Raw genomic sequence first — 27,882 nt, forward strand, 5'->3', positions numbered from 1 at the left:
GTCCGGTGAGCAGCAGACTGTCGGTGTTCCTAAGTCAGGGAAATCTTTGGAAGAACAATGGAGGGAGTCTTGGGACCCCAGGCTGTGACCTGCCGCCTGGCTGCTCACTGCATCATGCTGGTTTCACCCTGCTCAGAGCGGGCTCCGCCCCTGCTCGGCGTCCTGACTCATCCTGTGCATATGGCAGCGCTGCTTGCAGGAGAGCCCAGGCGCCCTGGCAGCCCCCAGGTCCCCATTTGTTCCAGTTTTACTCACTGGATTCTTGCCAGAGGTGGCAGCCGCTGTGACACAGTATATGCTACATTTGGTATTGGGCTAATCCTATATGACACTAACACTGTCATGGCAAGTAGCCAACTGCTCACTGCGAGCCAGTTGCTTTCTGTGTACTATCCCATTAATTCCCCAGCAACCCTAAGGGCGGGTATCGTTACTCCTGCCTTAACAGGTGAAGAAACTGAGGCTCAGAGAGGGTTAGCTGACTTATCGGAGGCCACACAGCCAGTGAGCAGCAGAGTTGGAATTTGAACCCAGGATGTTCAATCGTGCAGGGCCCAGACTTTTAACCCCCCTGCTCTCCTTTTTCTTACTCCACGAGTAAGCTCAGTCCCTGCCTCTGCTGCTTCAGCTGTGACTGGAGCTCCAGTATAGGGCTTGGGAGCCTCACCCCCGCCAACTGCTGTCCGATAAAGGAATGTCTTACGCGTGACTGGAAATGATGGCATCACGACTGGTGGGTTTTTATTTTTAGTCTGTTTTTGTTTGTTTGTTTGTTTGTTTGTTTTACTGAGACAGGGTCTCACTCACCCAAGCTGGAGTGCAGTGGCACAGTCACGGCTTACTTTGGCCTCAGCTTCCCCTCCTACCTCAGCCTCTCAAGTAGCTGGGACTACAGCCATGTGTCACCATGTCCAGCTGGTTTATGTTTATTTTTAGTAGATACAGGGTCTCCCTATGTTGCCCAGGCTGGTCTCTCCCTCCGGGGCTCAGCCTCCCAAAGTACTGGGATTATAGGCATGAGCCAGCCTGCTGGGTTTTGGAAACAACTGTGAGCTCTGCTTATTCTAACTACATTTCTCAAAGACAGCACTTGTTGTCCTCAAGGTCCATTTGTCAGTCTTAGCACCTACATGGCCTGGCATCTGCGCCGTGGTGATGTTTCTTCACTGGTGCCCATGTGGAGCGCGCAGGCTCATTTATGGAGCGGCTCATAGCCCACCTCCCTTCAGAGGGTGTCTTGCCTGAGCCTGGAGGGTGTGACGTGGTGACGCATGATGCCAGGGAGGTGCCAGGCAGAGTGCCTTCCTCTCTTTTGCTCTCACCCCACCCCGGTCCTTACTTGGTTAAGACCTGCAGTGCCTTAACCTCTTTGCTTTCTCTCAGTCCCCTCCCCATCTGCATTTCCTTCCCTGTGAAAGGAGAGACCCGTCAGACTTTACCTTAAAGATTCTCTCTGCTGCCTTCAACTTCATTGCCTTGTTGCTCTTCCTTCTTTCCTAGCAGCCACTGAGGTGGGATCAGCCTGCTGTTCACTGCCCCATCCACTCCTCGATCGCTCTGCATCGATGGACATCTCACTGCCTTTTAGAGGGGCCTCCGCAGACTCAAGGTCTTTGACCTCATTTGGGCTTTTCCTCTTTTTTCTCTCCATCCTTCCTCCACGGAGGGATTGTTCTCAAGTGTAGACCTGATCATGGTGTTGCCTAAAGCCTCTGGGAGGCTGGTTCGAAGGTGGCTGTGACCCCTCTCCGTTGATTTTTCAGTTACAGATCGAACTCCTTGTTCTGCTCTTTCCCTTCTTCTCACTGCTGCAGTTGACTAGTTTAAAAAACAAACAAATGGGCTGGCAGGGTGGCTCATGCCTGCAATCCTAGCAGTTTGGAAAACAGATGGGAGGATTGCTTGAGCTCAGGAATTCGAGACCAGCCTGGGCAACGTAGTGAGACCCTGTCTCCATAAGAAGTTAGCTGGACGCGATGGTGTGCGTCTGTAGTCCCAGCTGTTTGAGATCATGTAAGCCCAGCAGGCTGAGGCTTCAGTGAACCATCATCACACCACTGCACTCCAGCCTGGGAGACAGCGAGTGAGACCCTATCTCAAAACAAAACAAAACAAAACAAAAAAAACCCCTTCAGAATAGCAGTGTCCAATCTTTTGGCTTCCCTGGGCCACACTGGAAGAATTGTCTTGGGCCACACTTAAGACACACTAACACTAATGATAGCTGATTAGCTAAAAAAGAAAAATAAAATAATTGCAAAAAAATCTTATAATGTTTTAAGAAAGTTTATAAATTTGTGTTGGGCCGCATTCAAAGCTGTCCTGGGGCGCAGGTTGGACAAGCTTGCTTTAGAGGTTCCCTGGGACCCCCAAAACCAACAAGGAGAACAAGCTCAGTCTTCTGTGTCTTAATTTTTGGCTTTACTCTTAGCCCTGCCCCATTTCCTAGGCTCTCTACAGTCCAGCCGCTTTGAGCTACTTTTCCTTCCCTGATATGTACAGCTCTCTCACCTCTGAGCCTCCGCACCTGCTGTTCCACAGCACTCTCCGCATTGCCTTCTCCCACTGTGGCTCACTGCTGAGCTGTGTTCAGGCCCTTTGGGAAACCCTCTCTTTCACCCCTTTTCCCTGGTCTGGCTTGGGAGCCCGTGCTTACCCCTGTCAGGGCAGCTTGAAACCCAGCAGTGAAAACATGACACTTCCTTGTCTGGCTGATTTTCTTAGTGAAGCGAGTAGGAGTTTCCTTTGTCAGGACTTCAGCAAGCAAAATTCAGGAGAGACTTATTTATTTTTATTTTTATTTTTATTTTTTTGAGGTGGAGTCTCGCTCTGTCACCCAGGCTGGAGTGCAGTGGCGCCATCTCGGCTCACTGCAGGCTCTGCCTCCTGGGTTCATGCCATTCTCCTGCTTCAGCCTCCCCAGTAGCTGGGACTACAGGCGTCCGCCACCATGCCCAGCTAATTTTTTGTAATTTTAGTAGAGACAGGCGTTTCACCATGTTAGCCAGGATGGTCTCCATCTCCTGACCTCGTGATCCACCCGCCTCGGCCTCCCAAAGTGCTGGGATTACAGGCGTGAGCCACCGCGCCCGGCCTCAGGAGAGACTTTTAAAGCATTTTTTATCGTTTAAACTGTCTAATTGTTGGTGCTGTGAAGAATTGAGTGTTCATGTTGAAGAGGTGTTTAGCTGGTTTGGGAGGGCCACGGTTCCAGTCATGTCACTGGTTCTGTTAGGCAGAGTACAGTATGAGCTGGTCATTTCATTGTCCCCTGCCGATGGGAACAGCAGGTTTGCATCCAGAGAGGAACACAAAAGGTTCATCCCAGAGGGCGAAGGTTAAAATCCCTGGGAGCACTTCATTATTGATATCTGATGCTTCTCAGTTCTCATGTCTTGTCCTCTGTGAAGGCCTTCCCATCCCCCAGGGGAGGAGGAGCACCTGATCGCACGCCGGTCAGCAGTGGCTGTGTGTGCATGTCACTCAGTGAGTGCATAATTTGTGCTTCGGTGCCCTTCTCTTCTCACAGGATAGCAGCTGCCCCGGGGGCAGAGGCTGCAGCTGTCATGTATACTGCTGTATCCCAGGGCCTGGCTCAGAGTTGGGGCTTGGTGAGTTTGTATTGACTGAATAAAAAAGAGATGAGGCCAGACGCAGTGTCTCACACCTGTAATCCCAGCACTTTGGGAGGCTGAGGCAGGCTCTTGCCTGCCTGAGCAACATAGTGAAACCACATCTCTACTAAAAATACAAAAATTAGTCGGGCGGGGTGGCACACACCTGTGGTCCCAGCTACTCAGGAGGCTGAGGAACACTTGAGTCTGGGAGGTCAAGGCTGCAGTGAGCTGTGATCGTGCCACTGCACTACAGCCTGGGTGACAGAGCAAGACCTCTCTCAAAAAAAAACAACAAAAAAATGATGAGAACCAGAGAGATTTAATTTTTAATTTACTTTTTCTGTTTTTTTTTGAGACTGGGTTCCTTCTGTCGCCCAGCCTGGAGTGCAGTGGCACGATTTCAGCTTACTGCAACCTCAATCTCCAGTGTTCAGGCGCCTCCCACCTCTGTTTCCCAAGTAGCTGGGACCACAGGTGCGTGCCATCACAAACAGCTAAACTTTTTTTTTTTTGAACAGAGTGTTGCTCTGTCACCCAGACTGGAGGGCAGTAGCGTGATCTCAGCTCACTGCAACTGCCATCTCCCAGATTCAAGCAATTCTCCGTCTCAGCCTCCCAAATAGCTGGGATTATAGGCGCCCACCACCATGTCTGGGTAAGTTTTGTATTTTTAGTTGAGATGGGGGTTTCACCATCTTGGCCAGGCTGGTCTTGAACTCCTGACCTCATGATCCACCCGCCTCGGCCTCCCAAAGTGCTGGGATTACAGGCGTGAGCCACTGCACCCGGCCTATTTCTTTTTTTTCTTTCTTTCTTTTTTTTTTTTTTTTTTGGTAGAAACGGGGTTCTACTGTGTTGCCCAGGTTGGTCTCAAACTCCTGGACTCAAGCAATCCACCTGCCTCAGCCCCCCAAGTAGGCAGCACACCTGGCTAATTTTTTAATTTTTTTTTTTTAAGAGACAGGGAGGGATTTCACCCTGTTGCCCAGGCTGGTCTCAAACTCCTGGGCTCAAGGGATCCTCCCATCTTGGCTTCCCAAAGTGTTGGATTACAAACAGGTATGAGCCACCGCACCTGGCCAAGATTTAATTTTTTCAAAATAACAAGACTGCCAGAGAGGTTGCTAGATAAGAAAGCTGCTGCGATTTTGCAGATTTTGCATCTTCAGGTGTTGTGTGCATGCCTGCGTGAATCTGCTGCAGCCCCAGAGGCAGGTGTTCTATCCTCTCAACTGTGAGACTTTCTGAGTGTCCCTCATTAGTGTATTGGGTTTCTCAGAGGAGATTCTTGTAGATTCTGTTAGTGATGTTCATCTTGAAGATAATTTAGGATTACAGGAATTTCTTTGGAATCCTAAGCCTGATTGCTCCTCCCTCCCCGACAACTAATCATGAGCCCAAAGGAGGAAGAAGAGGAAATTTGAACCTTCACCACCCACGGTCCCATTCTTAAACTGAATCAGTAATTGAATGCTATTAAGCAAAATTAATTTGCCTCCTGCAGGAAGGTTTATGATGAATGAAAGGATTGCTGATCTGGGAGGGAGCCAGGCTTCCCTCTACTCATCAATATTTCAGAGCCGTAGGCAGTGTCAGGAAGGTAGCTGTCCTGGCTCAGCTGACCTTGAGCATGCATGAAGGTAGGATCCAGCCAGGGAGGTTGTACTGAAAGGGCTTATTACAAGTCACTTAATGATAACTTCAGTGAAATTTGCAAAATGCACCTGTGGGTTAATTGAATTTACACCCTCAGCTAGTGGGAGACCCCTCCAGGTGGTTCTCTGGGACCAACCTGAGACTAGTCCCAGTGGAGGTCACAGCTCTGTGCAGAGCTGAAATGTTTAATGCTGGCTGTCTGGGTGGGGGAAAAAATTCCTGATTTGTAGCATCTGCCAATTCCTGTGATGTCAGTATACTCCCACCATAGCCAGGTTACAGCTGCTGACCCTGGGGCGGGAATCGCTTGTGCAAGCCAACTCCAGCTCATGGGGCTCACTGGGGCTGTGCTGCTCCCACATTTTTTCCTGGTGATTGGAGGAGAGCCCGCCCAGCGGACTTGATTCCAGATAGATGGATGTGCCTCTGAGTGGTCCTCATCTGCATTAGAGGTGGCCTCTTGACTGAGAAGGTATCTGAATGAGGCTTACTTTTAAAAATGAGAAGTTAACGAGCTCTTCATTTTGTTCTTTCTTCTCCCTAGCTGCTATTAACTTAGCAAAGCTGAAACTTTTCAGACATTATTACGTCTTGGTAAGTAAAAAAAAAAAAAAAATCCTCAATCTATAAATAAAATCAATTCAAGGAGTAGAGCAAATGAACTTCCAAAGGATTGGTGAAAGCACAAGATGTGCCACCTGGAGCTGAGCAGTGTGGCTTGCTTTTTTTTTTTTTTTTTTTTTCTGGAGACGACGTCTAGCTCTGTCACCCAGGCTGGAGTGCAGTGGCGCGATCTTGGCTCACTGCAATCTCCACTTCCCAGGTTCAAGCTTTCCGAGTAGCTGGGATTACAGGCACCTGCCATTACACCCAGCTAATTTTTGTATTTTTAGTAGAGACGGGGTTTCGCAAAGTTGGCCAGGCTAGTCTCAAACTCCTGACCTCAGGTGATCCACCCGCCTCGGCCTCCCAGAGTGCGGGGATTACAGCGTGAGTCACTGCGCCTGGCCAGTGTGGCTTGCTTTTTTGCTTTTTTTTTTTTTTTAAGACTGGGTCTCTCTATGCTACCTTAAGATGGACTCCAACTCCTGGGCTCAAAGCTCAAAAGATCCTCCCGCCTCAGTCACCTGAGTAGCTGGAACTGCAGGTGTACGCCACCATGCCTAGCTTTCATTTTATAAAATCTAGCTGTGTCTTTTAAAATGGGAAATTAAATATCTGAGTTCCTTTTTTTTTTTTTTGAGACGGAGTCTTGCTCTGTCGCCCAGGCTGGAGTGCAGTGGTGCGATCCCGGCCACTGTTTTTACTCATTTAGAAAAATGGGATCACACTGTCATGTTCTTCTGCAGCCATTTTTGTTTTATTCATTTAAAAAATTACTGGAGTATCAGCCGGGTGCGGTGGCTCATGCCTATAATCCCAGCACTTTGGGAGACCGAGGCGGGCAGATCACGAGGTCAGGAGATCGAGACCATCCTGTCCAACATGGTGAAACCCCATCTCTACTAAAAATAAAAAATAAAAAAATTAGCTGGGCATGGTGGCGTGTGCTTGTAGTCCCAGCTACTTGGCAGGCTGAGGCAGGAGAATCGCTTGAACCCGGGAGGCTGAGGTTGCAGTAAGCCGAGATAGAGTGCCACTGCACTCCAGCCTGGGCGACAGAGCGAGACTCTGTCTCAAAAAAAAAAAAAAAAAATATTGGAGCATCTACCTCTCTCTTCTTTCAAATTTCCCTGCAGAAAACTAGTTACATGTTGTGGTAATAAATTTTCCTTAAGAACAGAAAAGTTAAGACAGTTTTTTTAAAACCTAAAACAGGACTCTGATGGACATGAAAAGTTCTATCAGCTAGCACCAAAAGACAGAGCTTGCTAGAAATTATTAGGATCATAATTTCTTGGATTATATAAGGTACAGGCCTCCCAGAGTTAGTTTGCTTCCTGAGTCTTGAAAGAACGTTTCCAAGTCTTTTTTTTTTTTTTTTTTTTTTTTTGAGCTGGAGTTTTGCTCTTGTCTCCCAGGCTGGAGCGCAATGGCGTGATCTCGGCTCACTGCAACCTCCACATCCCGGGTTCAAGCGATTCTCTTGCCTCAGCCTCCCGAGTAGCTGGGATTACAGTCATGCGCCACCACGCCATGCCTGGCTAATTTTGTATTTTTAGTAGAGACGCGGTTTCTCCGTGTTGGTCAGGCTGGTCTCGAACTCCTGACCTCAGGTGATCCACCCACCTCGGCCTCCCAAAGTGCTGGGATTATAGGCGTGAGCCATCGCGCCCGGCCCTGTTTCCAAGTCTTTCATCTGTGAGTTTGGCATTGTCACTTCAGACAGTTCCTTTGATCAAGCAAATATCAGACTTCAGTGGTAGAGAGAGATGCAAGAGCAGACACTCCACTTGGGGTTGATTTTTTTTTTCTTTCTTTCTTTTATTTTTTCTTTCCCATGGATTTTATATCATCCACCAAATAGGCACAGGTCATCACAGAACCTCTCTTGTTGCATGCAGTGATAATGAGTGGTCCTTGACCAGCAGGCCAGCTGAGCTTAGTCCCCTTGCACAGGCCATGCTCTAGTGGCCAGCACATTGAGTCTTTGTCACTGCAAGGAGAAATGAAGGCATCCTGTCTTGCTAGAGAACTTGGTAGTAGTTGTACTTCTGTGAGTGTGGACCTCGAATGCTTGCAGCATCTGCCAGAGAAGAGGACAGAAGTCAGTAATTTCCCTGTGTGGCTTTATTTTGCTATTACTACTGGTAAATATTCCTCAAAGCCTGAGAATAAGAAATAAAATCTTTGGAGATTGAAATCAAGGGCTTATGTCTGTGGATAGGGTAAGGAAGGGTTAAGAACAACCTGACTAAAGTGTCTTGTGCTCCCCGGGGGTGTGGCTGTTAGCAATATCTTGGTCACCTGGAGAGAGAGAAGAAATTCAAGTGTAACTAGCAGAGTAGCCATGTCTCTCTGCTGCATGTATTAATTCACACTATAAGTGTCACATACTTTTCTTTGAGTGATTCTGTTTTCTGTTTCCTAGTTCATTTGTGAAAGCAAATTGTTAAAGTGGTGTCCTAATTTTAATGTTGATCTGATTTCCTGTTTCTTTCCTCATGCAGATTGTGTGTTACATATACTTCACTAGGATCATTGCATTTCTCCTCAAACTCGCTGTTCCATTCCAGTGGAAGTGGCTCTACCAGGTACGCTGCTCACAGGGCAGAATGCCAGAGAATTTATGCCTGAGGATAAAGTCTTGAAGTGTAACTTAACAGTTGTTACTAATTTATCTGGGAATGACCACTAAGACCTTCCATCTCTTCTTTTTTTTAATTAAAAAATTTTTTTTTAGTTTTTGAGACAGGGTCTCACTCTGTCACCCAGGCTGGAGTGCAGTGGCACAATCTCAGCTCACTGCAACCTCCACCTCCCGGGTTCAAGCGATTCTCCTGCCTCAGCCTCCCGAGTAGCTGGGATTATAGGGATGCACCACCATGCCCGGTTAATTTTTGTTTTTTTAGTAGAGATGGGGCTTCGCAGTGTTGGCCAGGCTGGTCTCAAACACCTGATCTCAAGTGATCCGCCCACCTCGGCCTCCCAGTGTTCTGGGATTACAGGTGTGAGCCACCACGCTTGGCCTCCTTCCATCTCTTCTGGCCTATAATTGAGATGATCTGTTTGTCCAGAAATGCTGCTGGATTCTATGAGGAATCTGAAAATAATTGCATTCTTGATTTTAGTTTTCAGTCTTAAGAGAAAAGCTTCAGGCAGAGAAAGATTTGCCCTGAATCATTAGAACTTAGATGAGATGTGGTCCTTTCCTTTAGTTACAGGGCTGAGTAGTTAGAATTCAGGCTGCCCTTTTTCTTTGCCCATTTTATTATTTCAGTAATAAAGTATCTTTGCGATAAACTAGAACTAGCTTAACTACTAGAGGAAGCCACCAAATGACTTTTTTCTTGAATAACTCATTGGGTGCTGTAGGCACTGTGGGAGGAAGTGGGTATGTGGTGAGCTCTTAAAAGCTACCCATGAAGACTGGTGAAAGCACAGCAGAGCACGGCCTCGGAAATGTCAGCCCTGGGCTGGACGCTCCTCGTTTAGGCCTCGGCAAGTCTAAGGAAAATGCCCTGTAGCAGGAAGTGGCATCTGAGTAAAGAACCATCGAGTGGTGGGTTGTGGGAAAATATGTCAGTTTGTTGAATTCCACTGCTTTCTGAAGAACAGTGTTGCTAATCTCTTTATTTTGGGGTGGTTTTTAAACTTGCAGCTCCTGGATGAAACGGCCACACTGGTCTTCTTTGTTCTAACGGGGTATAAATTCCGTCCGGCTTCAGATAACCCCTACCTACAACTTTCTCAGGAAGAAGAAGACTTGGAAATGGAGTCTGTGTAAGAAATCTCTCTTCCCTCTTCCTTAGCCCTGACCCCTTTGCCTAACACAAAGCAGCACAGTGTGAATCGGGCCGGCTGCTCTCAGCATTTCGTGGCTGCAGGGGTGGTTCCTGTATTTTTAGCAGAAGGAAGTGGACACTGGAGCCCCAGGCTGTCTGATCTGGTTTGAAGTATAGTATCTGCCAAACCTTGCTGGGTCTTGTCAGGGAAGATGGAACTTGCCGTTCCACTAAGCATCATTGGAGCCTGCTTTCAAGAACTCAGTGGCAAGAACTTAAGAATATACGTGGCCAGTTCACGAGGGAGAACAAGGGGCCCACTTTCTGTCAGGCCCGCCATCAGGCGCTTACGTCTGAAAATGGAATCTTCTGAGTCATCTCTAAGTCTGCTAATGATCCTCAGACATCCTCTATCGTCAGATAACTGCGTGGCTTTTCACAGCACAATGACTTTGACCTATATCTGAGCACAAATAGGGGCTTTTCTGAGTCACACAGTGAATGACTTTAGGGTCCTATTTTCTGGGAAAGGGCCATCATTGTCTAGAAAAATGAATAGTGATTAAGCATATTTGCTTGTTAACTGAAATTTGATAAGCCAGGTCAATGCTGTGTTTGATGATTAGCCTAAGGCAGAGTTTTCCCTTCTTGGTTCACTGGTATCAAGTGTTCTGCCCCCAGCCCTGGCCACCTTTGAATTCTTCCCAATTCAGAGGCTGAGACTCGGCCCATGCTAGGCTCTGCTTGGCTGTCAGCGGGTCAGGCAGCATGGGACAGCTCTCTGTGCTCAGCTCCACGGCAACAGTAAAGGAAGGCAGGTCCTGCCAGTGGGCGCCAAACAGCATCTCCCCATGCAGAGGAAGAAACGCCTCCTTCTAAACAGTGGAGAGGAGTGCAGGAGGCCCATCAGCTGTGCCTTTCCTAGAAGTAGCAGGATCTGAGCAAGTGTCTGTTGGTTGAAGAGGCACACATGTCAGGCTGGTAACCAGCAGCATCAGGAAATAACCTAAAACGTGGTGTGTTTATCATTCCCCTGCTGGGAGCCTTTGGCTTGGTCCGTCCGCATAACATGGGGTTCTTTGGGTAGGCGGCTAGAAGCCGAGTGGCTGGGTCACAGCATCGTCTCCTTTACTGCATTGTACTCCACAGTGGTAATGGGAGGTTCCCGCTTCCCACATCCTTTCCCTCAGCCATTACATCTTGGAGCCTGGATGCATTATGAAGCTATTTTTGTGTCGTGGCAACAATTTTTTTTTAATTTTGTTTTGGTGCTTCTTTTCTCTCTGACAGCGCGGCCCACACGGCTGCCCTCTGTGCAGCCATTACCCCACCAGGCCTGACACAGCTTCTCTCTCTGGGCCTGGGTGTGAGGGCACAGTCCAAAGTAACACTGACTTTCTCTCTCTTTCCCCTTCTGTTTCTTTGACCATCTCTCTTTAGGCCTACCAGTTTTGGCAACAGAAGTTACCGGTCAATAATCAGCAAGTTAAAAAGTATCGGATGCGATTTCAATTATCAGACTTGGTAGCTGCCTCCTAGGCTGTGGGTATCCTCAATGATCTGAATTACTTCTGTCATCTTGAGGAGAGAGAGTGGAAGGAAATGTTTGGTGTGGGTTCCTGGGCCAGGAGGTTTTCTCCCTGAGGTTCCCATTCCAGAACGTCGTCCTCGTTCATGGTTGCTGTTCACCTTTCACCACTCCCTGCATTATTTCATGTGGGCGAGGAACGAGTGTGGAAATGGGGATTGGGGACTAATAGACTTGTCTCTTCACCAGGTCTCCCCACATTTCCAGTCCAGAAAACACTTTTTAGTTATAGAAATGGATATATCGGCTGGGTGCAGTGGCTCATGCCTGTAATCCCAGCACTTTAGGAGGCCGAGGCAGGCAGCTCACGAGGTCAGGAGTTCAAGACCACCTGGCCAACATGGTGAAACCCCATCTCTACTAAAAATACAAAAATTAGCTGGGCGTGGTGGCAGGCACCTGTAATCCCAGCTACTCGGGAGGCTGAAGCAGGAGAATCTCTTGAAATCGGAAGGTGGAGGTTGCAGTGCGCTGAGATCACGTCACTGCACTCGAGCCTTGGCGATGAGAGTGAAACTCCGTCTCAAAAAAGAAAAACAAAAAAAAACAAAAAAAAAACGCATGAATCCGTGGACCACTTAGGCCTAAGCCACATTTGATTGCAGTCTTGTGTGGCAGAAGGAAACTGTGTCTCATTTGGCACTTTTGGTTGCAAGCACAGAGACTTGGGGCTTTGCAAGGAAAGGGGGTTACTGTTTAGATGTCAAGGAAAGAACGCTTATCTGCGGCGGTCGGATGTTGGCCCTTCAGCTGTTCTGTCCCTTAAGTGTTTGCACCAAAACTAGGACACCTAGTGAGGTGGCTGCGAAGCTGCTGAAGCCCCACCGCTGTGTGTTCCTGCCAGGGAGGCTTTTGGGTGTTCATCTGACCCAGGTCTCTCTTCTCACTGCTGCAGAGCCTGAGCTGCCAGGAGCGTTGTGGGTGCCCTGTCTGCAGGGGGCTAGCCAGGTTTCCTCACATCGTGGGGGCCCCAGGTGTCCCTTCAGCTTCCCGGAGGTTTGCTGGGGGAACAGGATGTAGCGCCTACCCCACCCTGGGCATCTGCCATCAGGTTTCTTCCTCTTCCTTGAGTTCACTTCTGCCACTCCCAGTCCTGGCCACACACTGAAGCTCCCTGTCACCCGCCCTGCCTGTGACAACCTCCCGCGCTACCACACACCCTTACTCCCGTTCTCCCTCTTCGCACTCCCAGGACTCACCCAAGCCCAGGGTTGCCCCTGCTACCCCCTCACTGCCCCCGGCCCCGCCTGAATGCCAGGTCCCCGTGTCCTCCTGCTCCGCGTCACCTCAGCCTTGAAGCCACAGCTTCCTGCATCACACCAAGCTCGCCCCTCCCCATTGTTCCCTATAGGCCTTGGTGACACGGACATCCACCCAGTCTCCTGCAGCCATGGCTGAACCACCTCCCTCTTCCTCAGCCCGTGCGGAGCGTCCTGTAGGCCTCACTTTGTGCCTCTCACCCCCAGCCCCACCCCGCCTCTTTCTCTCATGCCTGGGCTTTGTGGTGGCTGACCTCTTCACTCCCGATCCTCTCCCCTTCCTGTCCATCCTTCTATTCCCCTGGAGACAGGGTCTCACTCTGTCACCTAGGCTGGAGTGCAGTGGCACTATCACAGCTCACTGCAGGCTTGAGCTCCCCGGGCTCAGGCAATCCTTTCACCTCAGCCTCCTTAATAGCTGGGACCACAGATGAATGCCACCATGCCCAGCTAATGTTTTTGTATTTTTTTGTAGAGATAGGGTTTTGCCATGTTGCCCAGGCTGGTCTCAAATTGCTGGGCTTAAGCAATCCTCCCGCCTCAGCCGCCCAAAGTGCTGGGAATGCAGGCGTGAGCTGCCCTGGGAATACAGGTGTGCCCAGCCCTTCCTGTCCATTCTCCTGGGCTCTAGAATCACCTGTAGAGTGTTTTTGCAGTGCCGGTTTCCTGGCCGCACCCCTGGAGACTCTGATTCTCACCCCTTGGGCTCAGGATCTGTGCTTTCCTCACTCCCCAGGGCAGCCTGAGCAGGAGGCAGGGCTGAGAACCGCCAGAGTAAGAATCAGGGCCATCCTTGGGTGACCAGGCAGACTGGGCCCTCGACAACCCTGCCGTCATGTGTCCACCCCGGTTCTCTCCCTGCCACTCTCCTTCCCAGACTGGCTGGATGTATTAAAATATATTTGCTGTAGGCTGGGTGCAGTGGCTCATGCCTGTAATCCCAGCACTTTGGGAGGCCGAGGCAGGTGGATCACCTGAGGTCAGGAGTTTGAGACCAGTCTCGCCAACATGGTGAAACCCCATCTCTACCAAAAATACAAAAATTAGCTGGACATGGGGACATGTACCTATAATGCCAGCTACTTGGGAGGTTGAGGCACGAGAATCACTTGAACCCAGGAGACAGAGGTTGCAGTGAGTCGAGATGGCGCCACTGCACTCCAGCCTGGGTGACAGAGCGAGACTTCATCTCAAAAAATCAAATCAAATAAAAAAAAATATATATATATATATTTATATGTTTATATATATATACACATACACATCCACACACTGCAAGTACTTAGCACTCCCTGACTGCCCTGGGAAATGTCCTGGGTTTTTCCTTCATGCTTTTTGCCTGTTGTATTTCTTCTTTTTGGAAACTCCCCTGACCTCCCACCCATCTTGTGGGCCAGATCCTCTGCATCTCATGACGGGCTTCCTGGCTTCCCCGGTTCCCCAGCAGAGGGATTCTTCTCAGCCCGAGCCATCACCGAACCCGGTTCCCAGCACTCCTGTCTCTGTTGGAAGTGGCTTTGCAGGGTTGCTGTGGAAGACCATCTCTTCTGGGCTGTGGGCTCCTAAGAGCAATAAGACCACTTCTTTTTCCTTGATGACCTAGCATGAGGCCTGTCTTGAAGAATAAAAGTTGTTTTCTCACTTGGCCCACCATGTGGAAAGGAGTATTTTCTTAGAGAAAGAAAGGGAGAAAATGTGTTTCCCGAGTCTGCCGTCAGGCCCATACCCAGGTCACAGTGAATGCGCTTTGCCTCTTAGAATCAACGTGCATTGAACTCTTTGTCCTTTTTTAACAAGATGTAGTAACCACAGGACAGCTGTGTGATTACTGGAGTGTTTCTGGAAGACGTGGGGTCGCATTTCTTTGTGGTCTCAGTCGCTGTGGAGAGGCACGGGGGCTGCTACGTGGCTCGGGGCAGGGGCTTCTCTGGCTCATGCAAAGGCCCTACCTCCTGCATCCCCGTCTAGAGAAGGTCCCTTCAGGAGCAGCCCTGTGCACATGGATCCCTCCTGGGGCAAGTGTCTTCCTAAAGAGGCCAGGCCTGAGACACAAGCCAGCTGGCCAGAAGTGACGCTGGGCGGCTTCAGCTGAGGCATTTTCGTCTTAGGGGATGCTTTTAGAGTCACTTATAGCATCTATGGGATCTGGCCACATACCTTGTCCCAACTTTGCCATAAGTACAAATAACCTGTGAGTCTAAAGGACTCATTTGAGAAAGGTTCCGGCTCGGGGGATTCTTTGAGCCTGGGCATGGTAGCACCATAATGGCAAGAATGAAGAGATGAAGAAGAGGGGGACGTTTTCTTCCCTTACCCCATGCAAACATTTACTTACCATGAGGTCCAGCTGCATGCACTCTAGATGGGTCACATATACGGCCACTGTGTCACCATTTGTAGGGGAAGGGGTTAGGTAGTTGGCAGAGGGATGGGTTGGGTCCTTGGAAAGAGCCTGTTGAGTTGATTGATTGAATTTATTTTACTGATGAGGAAATTTCTTTTGGTCCACCATGGGGGAGCATAAATCCTCATTGTTTCCTCGCGTGCAGGGAAGATGCTGGGCCAAGCGGCTTTTGACACCCAGTATCTCTGCTTAGTTCTCCTGCTACTCACAGAGCCGCCCAGTTCCTTCATAGACCAGCTCACCTTCTGTGAGGCAAGAGATTATCCTCTTGAGAAGGTGGGGCCCGTGCATGTGATTCCTTCTAATGGAAAGGGCTGCCTTGCTCAGCTCCTCATGCCCTGCGAGACCAGCGATCTTCCATTTTTAATCCTTGATTTCAACGAATGGCTCCATGGGGCCTCCTCAGAGCCAGGCACCAACAGACAGAGCCCCGGGAGCTCACAGAGTGGAGGCAGAGGCCACGCGCTGAGGCACAGCCACGTGGCCCAGCCCCAGCTAGCAGAAAGAATCTTTGATCCTGGAATGTTCCTCTAAACCTGTGGTTCTGTCCCCTGGCTCAGAAATGATCCATTGTGGCTGCTTATTAAAAATGTCTGGTTGGCTAATTAGCTTTCTTTTCTGAATGTCCATTAAGAGTCAGATTTCAGTCTCATAAGCGTAACTATCACATATCTGTGCGCCACAAAAATTCCGCAAGCTGTGACAAAAAGATTCATGATGATTGTGATAATGATGGCTGGTGTTTATTGATTAGGCACTCTGGAGAATCTCATTTTTCCTCATGACAGTTCTGGAAAGTGAGAATTACTTAAGCACAGAGAGGTCAAGTGACTTGGCCAAGGTTACACAGCTAGTAAGGAACGGACCAGGAATCACACTTAGATTTTGTCTGTTTCAAAAACCAACACCCATCATCAGTCCTAACCACCGTGCTGTGGCAGAGATGGCCTTTTACTAAGAGACTGTGAGATGTTCCTAATTGTTTTTTCTTTCCTTGTTCAGTGTGACAACATCTGGGGTGATGGAAAGTATGAAGAAAGTCAAGAAGGTGACCAACGGCTCCGTGGAGCCCCAGGGCGAGTGGGAAGGCGCCGTGTGACAGAGCCGACCCTGAGGATGGCACTGTCCAAGCAAACTGTTAACTTATTCATAGTCCTATTGGACAGCAGGAGCAGCTCCTACAGTGAACTATTGGCACCTCCGACAGTGACACCAGGGCACATGGCTGGAGCACAGTGCTGCGGAAACCTGATTTTGTACTCTCTTTTATGGAAACAATCTGTGGCTGTTTAGAGGCAGCTGGATCCTCTTTCAGGCGGGAATGGGAGGGTGGGCACAGGGAGGAGGAGAGGAAGAGAAAAGGAAGAATTCATTTTTAATTTAGGTTTCTTTTTTTCTTCTTCATTTCGGAGCTCTAAGGTGTATGCAGTTGTGACCCCGTGTGTGGGGAAGTGTAGCAAGGACGGCTGGTGGAGGGGGAAGGAGGGTGCGAGGTGTCTGTCTGATGCTTTAGGAAATGTCTACTGAGGACGCTGAGACTTAAGAAGAAGGGCGGGGAGAGTGCCATTGCCTGTTTGGGAGACAAAAATGAATGAAAACAGGTGACTTTGGAAAGCAAAGTCAAAACCCAGTTTAGGATGTAGCACCTGCCCCAGGATTCCTGCCCTCGGCTTTGCCCCAGACCCTTATTCCAGATGCTGAGAGTGACCAGGACAGCAGCTCCTGAGGCCCCGTGTTCTTCTTTCCAACAGGAAAAGAAGGCTGTGATGTTGCTGTTAGGATCATGCCCTGTGGCACAGCACAGGTGGTGGGAGGTGGTTTTCTGATTGAGATGTTGCCTGATGGATGGAAAGAAATGTATTTTTAAGTTCAAAAAGCATTATCCTGTGGCGTTGCCTGGACATCCACTCCCTGACAGCCCAGAGCAGCACTGTCTGGCTTCCCTTCATGCTTGTGGCTTTGTTGTGTTTGATCAGAATTTTGGGGGAAATGGAAAGTTTTCCTTAAGGAGCAGCTGGGGGCAGAATAGGTAGTATTTAAGCAAATACTTAAGTCCAAGCAAATCATCCCCATTAAAAAGCTTTTCCTGTAGGCTAGTAGGATTTCTAAATAGATGAATTCAACAGACTTGGTCCTCATAGTCCAAGAGTATGTATGTGAAGAAAGTGAGCATGATTCAACAGTTTCACTCTCAGGGATTTTAGGATGGCAAAATATTTCACAGAAACTCAATGATTAAGTTCCCTTCCACACTTCCAGAGCTTGAATGAACACAGGTGGCCACCTAAATTGAGCAGTATTGCAACTCAGAGAGAAAATCATCTGAATAGTAGGACAAGCTCAGAAGGTCCATTGTGACAGGGCTTAAAAGGAGACCAAAACATGGCCCCATCAGGGAAGCTTCTTAATGCTTGGGGGGCCAGCTAGGTAGGGTTGCTTCCAAAAGCTGGAGCCCACCCCTGCCTGGGGGTTGTCAGAGAGCCACACCTGCAGGGGAACAGGTACCTCCGGGGGTGAGAGTCGTGGTCTTTGGGAGTTGTTTTCTCACCTCTGGCTTAGAAGGGTCAGGCAGAAACCACAGGATGTGGGGTCACACTCACTGTCCCAGGTTTGGGAACCTGAAAAAGTCTCCACTCAGAACATGGTTGTTCTCCCTGTCCCATGCTATCTTATCTTCCTAAATGACTAATGAGGAAGCGGGTGTTCTTTTTCTGCACTTTGATTCACCATCTGGGTTCTGTAGGTTGCTCTGAAGGTGCGATCTGCCTTCTGGCTGATGTGGAGGAAGAGCAAGCGCCTTCCCAGGCCACAGCTGCTCACCTCTCGGCAGGTATTTTAGGCAAGCATCCGTGCGTCTTCCCATCTTCAGGAGAAGGGTAAATGCACCCTAAGTGTTCACTTCTGGACGTTTTTCAAGTTCACTTGGGACTGTGTGACAGAAGGGAGTTGGAGGGAGGATGGGAATATTTTTAACACTTTGTTTTCCTGTGCAGAAACATAATACCAGTTTTCGCAGAAATGTGTCTCAATCTGTGACTACCAAAGCCCTCCTCAGTCCTTCCCTCAGAGGGACACATTTGCTGTTTCTCCCGCAAGCAGATGTTGTGAATGAGGCGATAGACTCCTTGGCAAGAACGAAAGGTGTGATGAAACCTCCCTGCTCGAAAGGGTCTCCGTGGAGGTGTCCTCATTTCACATGCTGGGTTTTGCAAGCAAGGAAGCCAGGCAGTAGAGGAACTAGAGAGAGGCAGGCGTGTGTGTGGACAAGCGCTGGAGCCGCAGCCCTCGGACTGGCACGGGAACGCCAGCGTTGGGTGTTCAGATTCCACGCGTGTGTCTGGGCTCACTCACAGCATGGCCGAGTGTCTGCAGTGCTGGTCCTGACCCTTCCAGAGCAGCAGTGGACAGATGAGATAAGACTGTTTCAGAAACAAAGATGGCCACAGCCTTCCTAACAAGCAGGTCATCTGGCCATGTCTGTATTGTAACTGGTAAAAGGCTTCAAGTCAGATTGATGATCAAGAAAAGTCAAAACCCCAGCCCAAGACTGAGAAAGCGGGTGGTGGTTCCAAGCTTTTAAAAAATTATTGAAGCTCTCCATCCTGTTCTGTGAGTGTGTCTTCTCTCTCTCCACGTCATAGCCGTGACCCAGCGTTCATCTCTGCTCTTGCGTAAAGATGACCGATGGAGTCCAAAGCCAAGTGGCTTCACCAGCTGACAAGCCACCCTCCTGCAGCCTGAGTTTCACAGTCCACTGGGTTCGTTGTCATGCGGTGTTTGAATGGTTAAGCCCTTGCAGTATTTCAGCGATCGGGCAAAAAATATCGGATGCGCAGAGCAGAACCATTGGTGGTATTTATAGCTTTGCTTTGTACTCCTCACTGTTTCTGCCTACGCAAAATATCCATGTTTCCTTTGAGAAATCTGTTGTGGACTGAAAGCGCTGCTGGCTGTGAAATTTAATAAAGTGTGTATGCTTTGCTAGAAAATAATTTCTTGGACAATAGGAACAGTCATTGATCTGTAAATCCTGGCTCTTAACAGTGAGTGGCCAAGGACTTGATCAGCCCATTTCTTGGTCCCTCAGAGCTTTAAAATTTAAGTAGCACTGCATTTTGTAATGTTGAATATGACTCTAGTGACTTGTAGGAGGCACTTGGGAGGAGATGCTTGCTTCAGTGTAAAAGATGCTCACGGCCTGAGTCAGTTGAGTTTTCTTTCAAGAAACCACTTTAGAGTGAAGTATCCAGGGTTTCCCCGCCCCTGACATGTCCAGCCTGCCCAGGCAGCACACAGCCCCGTAAGTCCACCTCATGAGGAAATCATGAGATTTCCTCCTGCATGATGACCTCATCGCCGTCTCTGCTGTCTCTCATTCCACAGCCTCCCTCCCTCTTCTCTCCTCCTCTGCCCTCGCCCTTCCCCCTTCCCCATCCCCTCCCCCTCCTCCTCTGCCCTCGCCCTTACCCCTCCCCCTTCCCCTTCCGCTCCTCCTCCCTCCTCCACCTCTTTCTCCTCCTCCTTCCCTCCTCCTTCCTCCTCTTCCCTTCTCTGCCATCTTTCTCCCCATGCCTGTTGATCCCACATAGGCTCATTCTGGGCACACGGGCTAAAGGCTTTGGTGCATTGCAGCATTTTCTCCCAGCAGCTGTGTGAAAGATTGCATTTTCTAAGCTAAGGAGAATTTTCTCAAGAGTGGCATACTCATGCCAAATATTATTGCTCTGGGCCATATAGGATGGTCTTCGTCCACACTAAAATGGGTGTCTTGTTTTGGTACTTAAAACAGTCTACTCCAGGCATCCAGTCCTTACAGACCAAGGAAGAGCATAGCGATGCCTGTTGGAATTGCAGATGCATTCTGGCCTTCTCCCCCGTCCTGAAACACCTTCTTTGAGGAAGGCTCTTAGAACATTAGACAGTCTGCTGAGGTTGTTGGCCCAGCTCCATACACCCAGTAGAACAGTGGAACAACTCATGCTTCATGCTGCCAAGCTGCTGTACTTCAAAGGAAACAGATCTAGCACACTCCTGCACCCCTGCTTCCACACTCCACACTTCACCCCTCTGCTTTTCTCTGACCCGCCCCTGGCCTTGTAAGACTCACGTAAGCTAAGTCCAGGATGCCTGTGGCCTGCGGCTTGATTCTTCCCTTTAGGATTCAGCAAGTTAATGGCTTCCTCGCTATAGAAGTGAGACTTTGACTTGATACCTCTTGGTATATCAAAAAGATATTCATCCAGAACGTACCAAATGTTCTGAAAGACCCGCTTTTCACTCCAGTTTTCCCTAGGGTGTTTCTGGCAGGGCATTTTTAAAAGGCATCTACCTGAGTTGATGCTAATACTTGTCACCACCTGGAACGTAGTTATTGGTCGGCAGGCTGAACATACTCCAGATTCCCCAGAGGCCACTTCTGTAGCCCAGCAATGCATCTGAGCCTCTCTGCGTGGTTTATGCTTGAAAAATAGATAATGCTTTTAGATGGTTCACTGCCAGGCCATGGGCCCCACACATCTCAGGCCCTGTGTGAGGGAGCACACTGAGATGGTGCAGGAGTGAATGGGCATGGCTTGGCCTCGCTACCTCGGGGACCTGCTGGAGTTCTGGCAGCAGGGTGTCTGCAGGTGGGACGGCGTTCTGGGCAGAGTCAGAATGGTCAGAATGAAACAGAACAGCCAACTCACCCACAGGACAGCTTATTTTGAGGCAAGGTTTTGGATTTTGGAGGAAGCAGCCAGATGAGGCGGTGAGCCTCCAGAAGGTCAGCCTTTGGAGCACGTAAGATACTGTTACAGGGTCCAGAAATCATGTCCACATGGGGGCTTTGACTCTTCAAACAGCTTTTGCAGATCGTAAATTGCATTTACCTAGTTGTGTGACCTCAAAAGAAGTCAGACATATTTAATCCAGAAATAGTTTCGTTTGAGGGAGGGCTTGCAGGTCTGTAAATAGCATTTGCCTTCCTGGTTAGAGATTGGGATGCATAAGGAGTTTTCAGTATTTTTTTTAAACACTAATGATCATTGAAGAGTATTTATGTAAACATACAATGCATAATGGGTGGGGCATCCGATCATGGTGATGTACGGGGTGAATTCTCTTGCCGTGTTGCAAATGTGTAAAATAAAGATTATCTGGCAGAACCGTGTGTGTACGAGATGCAGGGAGTCGCCGGCTCCTGATGATTTCTCTCCTCCACCTCCCTCTCATAATTTTTTTCTTTGTGATTTTTGTTCATTAAATTAGTTAACTGCCTCCCACCAGCTCCTACTGACAATAGTGACACCTACTAGAGAAGTTCCAGGCATCTTAGCCGATCTGTGGCAGCGCAATTAAGACCCAGATAACTGAAAACTGGTTGTAGGTTACCGCTGTCCTGCTTACGCTGGAGGCGGGCAATGCCTTGTGAACCAGTGTCGGGGCACTGCTGCCATTTGAGGGGAGATGGCAGGCCTGGCATAGAGCCCGCACTGTGACAGGCGCAAATGCGCCTTCTCCTGCATCGGTTAGCAATAGCTCTGGGTTACCCCATGTTGGAAGCAGAGAAATCCAGGATTTTAGACTCAAAGCATTTTTAGAAGTCATTCAGTTCCAAAGCCCATATTTTACTAAGAATGTTTTAAACTGAGGCATATTTTACCTACAGTAGAATCCATCCTTTTTAAATGTACAGTTTGTTGCGTTTTGACAAATGGATGTACAGTCCTGTGGCCTCCACCACAATCAAGATGGAACATGCCCGTCACCCCACGCAGCCCCCTTTTGCCCCTTCCCGGTCCAAACTGCCCCCTTTCTGAAACTACCACAGCCCCGGCTCTGATTCCAGCATAGTCTCATTTGCCTCGTCTAGAACTTGATGTGAATGAAACTGCGCCGGGTGCGCTCTTTCGTGTCTGGCTGCTTTCACACAGCATACTGAGTTGTGATTCATCCCTCCAAAGCCCTGCCTTCAAAACGCAAAAACTGGGGCCTAAAGAAGGTTCTGCCACTGCCCACCCACATCCTTCCCCTTTTTCCCCCAGCTAATAAGTGTCAGAGCTGAGACGAGAACCCAGGCCTGCTGACTCCAACCTTGTTGGGATAATAAGGATTAAGTCAAGGGCTTGGCCCAGTGCCGGGCACAGGAAGGCCTCAGAAAAATGGCTCTGTTGGTTACTGCCGTTGTGCTTATAAAAATGTGAGCATGGGCCAGGTGCGGTGGCTCATGCCTGTAATCCCAACACTTTGGGAGGCCGAGGCAGGCGGATCACCTGAGGTCAAGATTTCAAGATCAGCCTGAGCAATATGGCAAAACCCTGTCTGTACTAAAAACTACAAAAATTAGCTGGGTGTGGTGGTGCGTTCCTGTAGCCCCAGCTCCTCGGGAGGCTGAGGCAGGAGAATTGCTTGAACCCCAGAGGTGGAGGTTGGCAGTGAACCGAGATCCTACCACTGCACTTCAGCCTGGGTGACAGAGTGAGACTCTGTCTTAAAGAAAAAAAAAGTGAGCATGAACCTCAGTTCACCAGATCATAGGATTTCAGAATGAGAAGGAGAGAGAATCCCTGTCCATGGCCAAGGTTTCCCAGTTAGTGGCCCTGCCCCACCCGCAGCTCTTTCTGGAGGCCTTGCCTGTGCCGCAAAGCATGAGTAGGAGGCATGGGGTGTCCTGAGAGTGGGGAGTCCAGGATTCAGAACCCAGGATGAGAGATGCCAAGGCAACTCGAGAAGGGGACAGCTGAGAAAAGACTCGGGAAGGACCTTGCTGATATCTAATCCAGAGGTCCTCAAACAGCGAGCACCCGAATCCCCAACAGAGTTCCTGGGGGGCCTGAGAGTCGGCATTGCTCCCAGCTGGAGCCAACATGGCAGATCTGGACCACACTGAGAACAGATCCAGCCCAGTTCTCTTCCCGAGTCTTGGGTCAGTCTTCAGCTGGCGACACGGACAAGGGCCCACCTTGCACACAGCTCTTATGGGACAGAAGTCAGCGGCTCTGTCCTGCCAGGAGGCATTGCAGTGGGGACCAGGTGAGAGACCGCAGGCAGGTGCTGGCAGGAGCCTGGCTGTCCTGCTGCTCCCCTGAACCATCCCATGTGGGGTCCCCTTGCTGTTCAGGTCTCTCTGGCTCCTTCTTCCCCCACTGCTAGCGTGGAGCTTTGCCAGTTAGAAATTCAGGGGCTGACAGGATGAGCCTGAGAAGCCTTGGCGCCCGTGGGTTTGGCATTAGAAGAGCCCATGCCTGCAAGTCTGACCCCGGCTTCAGTAGCTGAGCCTCGCACCCTCCTTTGATCAGTGTCGGCAGAGGAAGAGCCACCTGGCGCAAAGCAAGGGCTCAGCAAATGAGAGCCCTTCAGTGCCTGTGGCGGGCTGGACTTCACCCAGTAAGGCCACCTCTGAGGGTGATAGGTCGTTTCAAGGTCATTTCAGAACAGCCCCTCTGCTGCCTCTGTTTGCTGAGCTTCCCATCACTAGGGTCCTGACCTCAGACACCAGCCAGCCAGGAGCTCCAGTGTGAGGCTGAGGAGACCAACCTGCCCTGCTGGCCCCGAAGACGCAGGTCATACGAAGCTGGTGTATTGACTTACTCTGAATATAAGCACCCATAAGCACTTACTCTCTGCAGCACTGGAACAGGCCTGGGCATTGCAGTTGCTTAGTAAATATCAACTGGACTTGAACCTACACCAGCGTCCTGGGAGGAACAGTTCTGTCTCAGGAGGTCTGGAAGCCAGCTTGGCGATCGGCAGGCATTGTCAGGGGAGCCAGATGCCTCCCAGGTTGGCCGCCCTCCTCAGCTGCAGCATCTCATTTCTTCCCGTTGTGCAGGAGTCTTGTCATGTGATTGGTCATCTCCGGCTGGTCCACTCTGATTGGCAGCTGGAAAAGCATAACGGTCAACAACTCTAGTCTGGTAGGCAAACTCTTGAAGTCAGAGAAATAATTGGGTCCTGATCGTCGAGAGGCTGGGGGATTTCTGCTTGTTCTGATAAAACAGGCAGTGCAGGCTAAATCCAGAGCTGATATTGGCCCCAATATGTGTTTCTGAGAAGAGCCTACTGCTCCCAGGCCCCAGGCCCCTGGGTAGATCCTCCCTGCCCCTACCCAGGCTCCTTAATTTTCGCAGCTGCCTTTGGGTGGCCTGCCCTTCACCAGGAATCTGTCAGGTCGGCAGATTGGTAGCCATAGACTCCCTCAGGCTAAGTAACAAGGAGGCTGGGTAAGTGCTTACCCTAAGGAAAGAAAGCGCAGACTTCCTTCCTGGAGGCTGGCATTGGCTTTGCCCTCCTGTAAGCCACCTGCATGGTGGGGCGTTTCTGAGAATCCGTCCTGAGCCCCTCGGCACTGGCCCGCCCACCCCCACGAAGAGAAGCACGCTCAGCAGTTGGGAACTGGATGTTGAGGGGTCGGTGTGACCCACTTGGGAGCTGCACCTTAAACTGCTCCTTCCCAGTTTGCCAAAGGAATGCTGACCTTTGCAAAAATGAGGGAGCTGCTCATTAACACACATCTGCAGGAATCGAGCTTGCGCCCTGCATCAGCCATTCTAGCGTATGTCCTTAGACATAACTGCGTCTCTGTCACTCAGAGCCCTGATTCCAGTCGGCCCCCGTCGCCTAAGGTTCAACATCGTTCAGCACACGCTGGTATGGGCAGGGCTGCAGATGAAATGAGGAGTAAGCCTGGCTGTGCCACACGGGAGAGAACAGTACTGGGGAGGGGAGCAAGCCACGGGGCAAAGCCATGGGGCACAGCTGAGCGGCGGCACCACGTCTCCTCCCTTCCCACTCACTTCTTCCCTCCACCTTTGCAGCCATCTCGCTGTCCCTCGGTCCCCTTACTCTGCATCTTTCCCTTTTCCATGTCACCTGGCTCCTTCCATGAAGCAATCAAGCTTGTTCAAGTTTTCCCATTAACAAAAAGCAGCTAACAAAAAAAACAGGTGCAGTCCCCCGTCCCCCTTCAGAGCTCTCTGAGTTCCGCTGCTTCATCTTCCAGACGCCCCTGCGCACTGTGGGCTGGTTTCCACCCTGCCACGGTCTGGCTAGAGTGACTCGCAACCTCTGGGGGCTTGACTATTGTCTTCCTTGACTTTAGCACTTATAACACAGTGGGAAAGTCTTCCCCTCTTGAGATGCCCGCCACCACTCCTCATATGCTCCATCGACCAAATTCAACTTCCTGTGGTTTTCCAGGTTCTTCAGCTGTGTGGCCACGGTCAGCTCGTGTCCACCCTTTAGTGCTGGGTCCTGGGCTCTGTCCCAGCTCTAGCCCTGCCCAGTCTCTCCCACTCCCTGGCTGACACCCAGGAGTTTATCTCAGCCTAACGCTGTCCTGAGATCTTCATGGCTCATTCTGCTGCCTCCTGGGCTGGTCCTTTTTTTTTTTTTTTTTTTTGAGACGGAGTCTCGCTTTGTCACCCAGGCTGGAGTGCAGTGGCACGATCTTGGCTCACTGCAACCCCCACCTCCTGGGTTCAAGCGATTCTCCTGCCTCAGCCTCCCGAGTAGCTGGGATTACAGGCACCCGCCACCACACCCAGCTAATTTTTTGTATTTTTAGTAGGACATGCTTTCACCATGTTGGCCAAGCTGGTCTCGAACTCTGACCTCAAGTGATCCACCTGCCTCGGGGCGCTGGGATTACAGGTGTGAACCACTGCGCCTTCCTGGGCTGTTTTAAAGAGACATCAAAAGCCATACTTTCAAAATGAAATGACCACGCTCCTCCCTTATCCTGGTTAAAACAAAACAAAACAAAACAAAAACCCACCTGGCCCTTATCCTGGATGCTTCCCTCTCCCCACCCCCACCCCGTCCTGTGGTTAAAGTCCATCCACTTCTGTCCCCACTGCTACTGCCCAGGCCAGCCACCCTCATCTAGATGACAGCACCAGCCACCTGCCAGCTGGCAGCCAGGCTTCTAGTCTTGCCCTGCTTCCAGCCTATTTGCCATGTGTTAGCCAGGGTGACTCTTCGAAAGTGCTTGCCCTCTGTGTTAAGTATAGAGATTACAGAAGTGAGCCAGGAGGGTACAAGATCAAGATAAAAAACAATTGTATTTCTATACAAAATAAACAGTTCAAAAATAAAAGAACTTCATTTACAATAGCATCGACAAAATGAAATACTTAGTAATAAATGTAACAGCTACAAAACTTATACTGTGAAAACTATAAAATGTTGAAAGAAATTAAAACCTAAATAAATGGAAAGACATCCCATATTCGTGGATTGGAAGACAATATTGTTAAGATGACAATACTCCCCAAATTGATCTACAAATTCAGTGTAATTTCTATCAAAATCCCAGATGGCTTCTTTGCACAAATTCACAAGCTGAAGCTCATATGCAAATATAAGGAATCAAGAATAGCAAAAACAATGTTGGGAAAAAAAGGACAGAGTTAATGAACTCACTTCTCAGTGGGGTTTTTTTGTTTGTTTGTTTGTTTATTTTGAGACGGAGTCTTGCTCTGTTGCTCAGGCTAGAGTGCAGTGGCACAATCTTGGCACACTGCAACCTCTGCCTCCTAGGTTCAAGTGATTCCTGCCTCAGTCTCCCGAGTAGCTGGGATTACAGGCATGTGCCACCATGCCCGGCTAATTTTTGTATTTTTAGTAGAGATGGGGTTTCACCATGTTGGCCAGGCTAGTCTCGAACTCCTGACCTCAGGTTATCTGCCCACCCAAAGTGCTGGGATTACAGATGTGAGCCACCATGCCTGGCCACTTCTCAGTTTTAAAATTTACTGCAAAGCTACAGTAATCAAGAGAGTGTAGTACTGGCAGACGTATAGCTATGTAGATCAATAAAACAGAACTGAGAGTATGAAAGAGTTGCCCAGGCTGGAGTGCAGTGGCTATTCACAGGCATGATCATAGCTCATTGCAGCCTCAAACTCCTGGGCTCAAGTCATCCTCCTGTTTCCTGAGTAGCCAGGACTACAGGCTTGTGCCACCACACACAGATCTTTTTTTTTTTTTTTTATTGAGACCAGCCTAGGCTGCTCTCAAACTCCTGGCCTCAAATGTTTTTATTTTTTTGAGATGGAGTCTCGCTCTCTTGCCAGGCTGGAGTGCAGTGGCACAGTCTTGGCTGACTGCAACCTCTGACTCCCTGGTTCAAGTGATTCTCCTGCCTCAGCCCCCTGAGTAGCTGGGACTACAGGCACGTGCCACCACACCCAGCTAATTTTTGCATTTTTAGTAGAGATGGGGTCTCACCATGTTGGCCAGGCTGGTCTCGAAATCCTGACCTCAGGTGATCCACCCGCCTCAGCCTCCCAAAGTGCTGGGATTTACAGGCATGAGCCACTGCGCCTGGCCAAAATTTACCATCTTTTACATGTACAGTCCAGTCATGTTAAGTACATTCACTGATCTCCAGAACTCTTTATCTTGCAAAAATGGATACTGTATGCCTATTCCACAATTCTCTATGTCTTCCAGCTCCTTACCCCCACCCCTTGCCCACCACCGTTCTGCTGTCTTTGTGAATCTGACTACTATAGAGATTTCATTTATCTGGAATCATACAGTATTTACCTTTTTGTGACTGACTTATTTCTCTTAGCATAATGTCTTCGAGGTTCTCTTTGCTTATTTCTGTTTTTTTGTTTTTTTGAGACAAGGTCTCCTTCTGTCACCCAGGTTGGAGTCAGTGGCATAGTCAAGGCTCACGGCAGCCTCGACATCCTGGGCTCAAGCAATCCTCCCACCTCAGCCTCCCTAGTAGCTGGGACCACAGGCATGCACCACCATGCCTGGCTAATTATTTTATTTTGTGTAGAGATAGGGTCTCACTATATTGCCCAGGCTGGTCTGGAACTCCTGGACTCAAATGATCCTCTCACCTCAGCCTCCCAGAAATTCTTTGTATATTCTGAATATTAATCCTTTTTCAAATACATGGTTTACAAATAGCTTCTCTCATTCCGTGGGTTGTCTTGTCACATTTTTTATAGCATCCTTTGATGCACAAAAGTTT

At 49.5% G+C, this 27,882-nt stretch overlaps 1 protein-coding gene across 4 annotated transcripts in view; it reads left to right on the plus strand.

Annotated features, from left to right (window-relative positions):
- Positions 1-21,055, plus strand: part of GPR107 (G protein-coupled receptor 107) — an 87,620-nt gene extending 66,565 nt beyond the window's left edge. For 3 of the 4 annotated variants that reach the window (XM_019033471.4, XM_019033470.4, XM_055351345.2), the window contains 4 exons: positions 5,818-5,867; positions 8,384-8,467; positions 9,535-9,656; positions 15,912-21,055. In XM_019033471.4, the coding sequence (XP_018889016.2) occupies positions 5,818-5,867; positions 8,384-8,467; positions 9,535-9,656; positions 15,912-16,008 (353 nt within the window). In that variant the 3' untranslated portion in view covers positions 16,009-21,055. Of the gene's footprint in view, positions 1-5,817; positions 5,868-8,383; positions 8,468-9,534; positions 9,661-15,911 lie in introns of those variants that run through there. The other variant, XM_063696802.1, reaches the window with a different exon arrangement.
- Positions 21,056-27,882: the final 6,827 nt, after the last annotated feature.

This window comes from Gorilla gorilla, chromosome 13 (genome assembly GCF_029281585.2).
Source record: "Gorilla gorilla gorilla isolate KB3781 chromosome 13, NHGRI_mGorGor1-v2.1_pri, whole genome shotgun sequence".
Lineage (NCBI taxonomy): Eukaryota > Metazoa > Chordata > Mammalia > Primates > Hominidae > Gorilla > Gorilla gorilla.